The sequence below is a fragment of the Aplysia californica genome, unplaced genomic scaffold (genome assembly GCF_000002075.1).
Source record: "Aplysia californica isolate F4 #8 unplaced genomic scaffold, AplCal3.0 scaffold00533, whole genome shotgun sequence".
Lineage (NCBI taxonomy): Eukaryota > Metazoa > Mollusca > Gastropoda > Aplysiida > Aplysiidae > Aplysia > Aplysia californica.
The window spans coordinates 78,615-83,747 of record NW_004797803.1 but is presented as its reverse complement, the minus strand read 5'-3'; the positions used below and the strand labels follow the sequence as shown (position 1 = coordinate 83,747).

Sequence of the window (5,133 nt, the reverse complement as noted above, 5' to 3'; positions counted from 1 at the left end):
ATGTTGAAACTGTTTGATGTTGAACCGTCAAACTGAATGGTGGCCTTCATATCTTCGTGGAGTGAGATGATGAGCTGTAGCAGTATTGGGGGACAGCTAATTTTTCCTAGCACCATGTAAGTCCTGATCTACTGACTGTATCAAAAGCCTTTTGTCAGATCGACGAACGCAGTATGTAATGGTAGTCGTTGCTCCCTGCATTTTTCTTGTAGCTGACGAATAGAAAAGATCATATCCATTGTTGAGTGGTTTGATCTGAAACCGCAATGGCTCCCTGGTAGGACTCTTTCTGTTAGTTTCTGAAGTCGCTTCAGGATGATCCTAGCCAAGGCTTTTCCAGTGATGCTTAGCAGTGAGATATCTCTGTAGTTGTTGCCATCTCCTTTGTCCCCTTTGTTTTTGTAAAGTGGGGTGATTTTGGCATCTCTCATGTCATATGGAATTTCTGCTTTCAGCCAACAAGTTGTTAGTAGCTTGTAGAGATATGGGAGGAGGGTCTCTTTGTTCTCTTTCAGCACTTCAGCAGGTATGTTGTCATTCCCTGTTGCTTTTCTGCAAGCGAGTTCATCGATTGTAGAGGAGAGTTCTTCTTTTGTTGGTGTTGTATCAAGTTGTGACATTTCGGAGAGCTGAGGAATGGCCTCATGTAGCTGTCTATCAACATGTCGCTCCTCTGAGTATAAGTCTGAATAATGTTCCACCCATCTTTCCATTTGTTTCTTCTTGTCTGTCAGCTGTTCACCTGTCGCAGACTTTAGAGGTGCCACTTTGTTTGCTGTTGGTCTGATGTTTTCATACATTTTTCTGATATTACCTGTATCGCTGGCCTGTTGAATTTCTGAGCATAACTTATCCCAGCACTGATTGGCCCACTTTCTGGTTTTTCTTTGAAGGTTGGATTTAGCAGCACGTAGTTGTTGCTTGTACTCTCTGTTGGTTTTGTGTTGTGTTCTATCAGAATCCTACGCTTTTTCTCGAGTAGAGGTGCGAGTGTTGATGCACTGGCCTCAACCCAGTCCTCCTTGTAAGGTCTTTCTATTCCAAAAGTAATCGACGCAGAATTATAAATTGTTGATCTCATGCTATTCCACATGGTGTCTGGGGATGAGCTATCTAGATGTTGGAGCTCTTCTTTAACATGTTCTTGAAATTTTGCCTTTATCGCTGGGTCTTTGGTATTTCTTATGTTGATCTTAGGTTTCTTTTGTTTTTTAGCTCTTGGGGTTTTCTTTGTGACTATCTTTGCCTTAGCTATAACTAAAAGGTGGTCTGTGTTGCAGTCTGCACTATAGAAGGATCTTGTTTGCTTTACCATGTTGGCATCTTTCTTTCTGACGTTGAATGAAGTCGATTTGGTACCAATGGCCTGAATTTGGATGGCATCAAGAAATCTTGTGTCTGTCCTTGCCACTGTAGAATGTGTTAGTGATGCAAAGGTTGTTACATTATTTGTGCAGAATTCTAAGAGTCTCTGGCCATTCTTGTTGATTTTTCAGAGCCCAAAAGGTCCAAGGCAGGTGGGCCATACTTTGTTTTCAGTACCTACTCTTGCATTGAAGTCGCCCATGAGAAACAGTTGGTCTGCTTTTGGGACGTTGTTGACTGCATCCTGAAGTTCCTCGTAAAACTGGTCTTTTTTAAAAACTCATTTTCTGTTGTTAGGGTTGGGGCGTAGGCGCTGATGAAGTGAGCCTTTCCAGTTTTGGTTTCCATTTCCATGACAGTGATACGTTCGGATATACCTTGGGGGGTGCTGATCCTGTTCAGAAATCTGTTGTGTACTGCAAAGCCCATACCATGGATTCTCCTCTCATCTTCCCCAAGACCCTTCCAGAAGAATGTGTAGTTTCTTTCCCTGATGGTACCAGAGTTATCAAGTCTTGTCTCTTGCAGGGCAGTGATGTCTACTTTGAGTCGTGTGAGCTCCCTGTCTATGATTGCTGTCTTTCTGATGTCCTCTATTTTCTCCAGGTTTGTAGTGTCCATTCCGGTTGTCATTGTTCAAACATTCCAGGTCCTCAGTTTCCATGGGGTTAGTTTTACTCGTTTTTGCCTGGTGCTGAATTTAATGTCTGCCTTTCGGTTTTTTGTCCTAGCTCCATACATCCATAGAAGCAAACAGACGTGGCGGATCAGAACCTTACTGACTGGGGGCTGCCCAGTTTGAGACGGGCGGTAGCTGATCAATGTGACTGAATAGTCACTCCCATCGTCAAAGGTGACCTGTGGCAACATCCTGTTTCGCCAAATAAGGAGGTCTTACAACCCGTAAACTGCCACCTCCCTTGTTTTTTCCCTTGCTCGTCTCAACAAGGATGACGTGTCCTCTCCATAATCATATAAATGCTGTTGTAGCTGTGGTTGAACTGTGGGTCTGATCCGCGGTATTTGCTCTTTTGCAGCGTCCTCCCAGAAATGCTCTTGAAATCTTGACTAAGCTAAACGCCTGGGCCTGACTATATGGAAAACGTGCCTTGCCCAATTTGCACGAGCTCCCTCGCGACTTAGCCGATTTAATCTAAAGGAGAGACGAGGTCAATACATTTGGAACCAGTAAAGTTGCAGGGGCTGCCAGGAGATAGTTCGGATCGTTCCTCCCTGTCGGCTGCCTTTGGTGCCATCCCTCCGGATTTGTTTAGGGTTTACTCCCTTAACCTTTCATACTCCCGTATGCACCTACAAGGCAGTAGGAACAGCTGCAGGTAGTACCATCTACTGTCATTATGGTAGCAGCACTAAGACTGACCTGACGTACGCTATAAACGTAATAATTTATAAAACACAATAATATCCCTGCACATGCCCTACAAAAATGTCACTCAACTACTATCCATTTTGACCTTCAATCTTTGCAGGAGAAAGCCAAACAATCTGGCAAAAGTATTGGTTTGCCTGTAAAAACCATATTTTGTCGTAAAAATAGTTTTTAAAAAGAGATTTTGTACAAGTAGTGCGCATAGGGATGAAACTCAAATTTTTCACCCAAATCGCTTCAAGTTCCAGTTGTATTAGTCCTCCAGAATTGAATGATTTGACAACGGTTGATCAGAACTTAAGGGGTCAAGACTAAAACTTACTAAAAGAATATAAAATCTGTTTTAAAATGTTGTAAAAATAGTTTTATCATAGTAGGAAAGAGGAATTATTACAATACATTTTACTTTGCAACGTACAAAGACTTTGTCTTCTGTCACAACCTACCAGGTTTATAATTGTGTGTACCTGACAATGGTCTGAATGAGTGGAAACTTTTTTTGGACAGTCCAAAAAACAAGTCTTTAGTGTGTGCTATACCGAAAAAATTCATTTGGGTTCGTTCGTATCGGTTGATCGGTTCTGTTAAAAGAGAATAAATGATTTAAATCATATGCACTTAAAAATAGTGCCGAATTGGCTTGATAACAGGGCCCAGTGCTATAAGTATAAGATTTGTGTGATCTGAAAATGGTCAACTTTTTATTTAACCAACAAGGTGACAATACAAAGTATCTTTTAAAAAATAATATCTATAATCTGTTTGTCTGTGGGATAGTCAAGGAAATATACTGGGAAGAAAAAAAAAAGATCAGTGAGAACAGCTCTAACAGTTGGAGAAAAGAATACCATCAATAAACCTCTTATGCTGAGGGGAAAATATCGTCTCCCCCCCCCCCCCCCCCCACGTCATATCAAACTATGCTTGAGGAAACAATTCATGAAAACCCTGGACTTTGAGGGGGCCTGTTTCGAGTATGTTGCAAGGTACAGCTTTTCCTCATCCCAGTTACAAGAAAATTAGGTCTGTGGTGCTTTCGATGCCCCCCCCCCCCTCTTTCAGAAAGCTGATCCCAGACATTATTTCACAAAGACTTTACGACGATGGAGGAGAAATATCAACGCCAATGAGACACCAACAAAATGGTAGATTACTGTTGAAGCTTTCAAAAAGACTGTCCAGACAGACACACTCCAGACTATCTCGCAAAAGAGAGTGTCAAGATACGGGCATTATTTTTGTATGCTGTACCCACTGCTATTGAGAAATTGAAGACTGACATGATAGGATATGAATTTTAAAAAAGGCAGGATGTCTCACATTATTTTCCTTGCCCTGAACAAAGTTGGTATTTGTTATTATTTTAGCTTATTCAACACGAAAACAATGCTTATGGCGTAGAGAAAAACCTTGACGTGCAAGAGCAAAACTGATGCCATTTTTGGTTCAGCGCCCTCGAAATATTCAAATTACAAAAAATCAAGTCTCAAACTCCATGCCTCCGAAAAAAGTTAAATTTTGTTGGCCAATGTAATAGATCTTATCCTTCCGATATCGTCTCTCAGATCTTTTGAGATAACCTCCATTAAAAACCCCCCAACAATCTTACTTTCATCTGTATTCATTGTTAAACTCCATATGTTGCAGAAAACATATATACGTGATCAACAAAGACATGCCTTCTCTCTCTCTCTCTCTCTCTCTCTATCTCTCGCTCTCTCTCGCTCTCTCTCGCTCTCTCTCGCTCTCTCTCTGTCTCCCTCTGTCCCTTCTCTCTTGTTTCTCTTTTTTATCTTCTTTCATCGCCCTCTTTCTCTCACTCACTCTCTCTCCTCCCTCTCACCCTCACACACACATACACACGCACACATACACGTACACACTGCTTTAATCCTTCCTTGGAACACGCGGCTCACGACGCATCTCGCATGTGAAAACAAAAGGGGGCACACATTAATAAACTATTTAGAGTACGGTACATGCACACACACACACACACACTCATACACAGTCGATGGGAGAGAGAAAGAGAATGATTGTTTATGTACATTCAGAGAGGGAGAGGGAGAGGGAGAGAGAGAGAGAGAGAGAGAGAGAGAGAGAGAGAGAGAGAGAGAGAGAGATGTTTCTTAGATTTTACGTGAGAAAAGCACTGTACTTTTAGTTTTTAGATTTAGTAAGGCTTTTACGGCGCTCGCAACTGCATAAGGTCACATGAGCGTCGAGGGCTGGATGTCATTTCCTCTACTTCTGTTGTATGTTTGTCACACTCTTGTGACAAGTTATTTCCCGGGTGCCTTGATAGTCGAAGCAGACTTTGTGTTGTCGAAGCTAGAGAGGTGAGCAGAGTAAGCCTGATTCCCCATAAGGACTTCTCT

General features: G+C 42.0%; 1 protein-coding gene across 1 annotated transcript in view; it reads right to left on the bottom strand.

Moving 5' to 3' along the window:
- Nucleotides 1-2,335: 2,335 nt before the first annotated feature.
- LOC101848234 (O-acyltransferase like protein) overlaps nucleotides 2,336-5,133 on the bottom strand; it is a gene marked incomplete in the record, with an annotated part of 22,295 nt that continues 19,497 nt past the window's right edge. Inside the window, 1 exon segment of the mRNA XM_005106440.3 lies at nucleotides 2,336-2,518. Within this exon segment, the coding sequence (XP_005106497.3) occupies nucleotides 2,336-2,518 (183 nt within the window).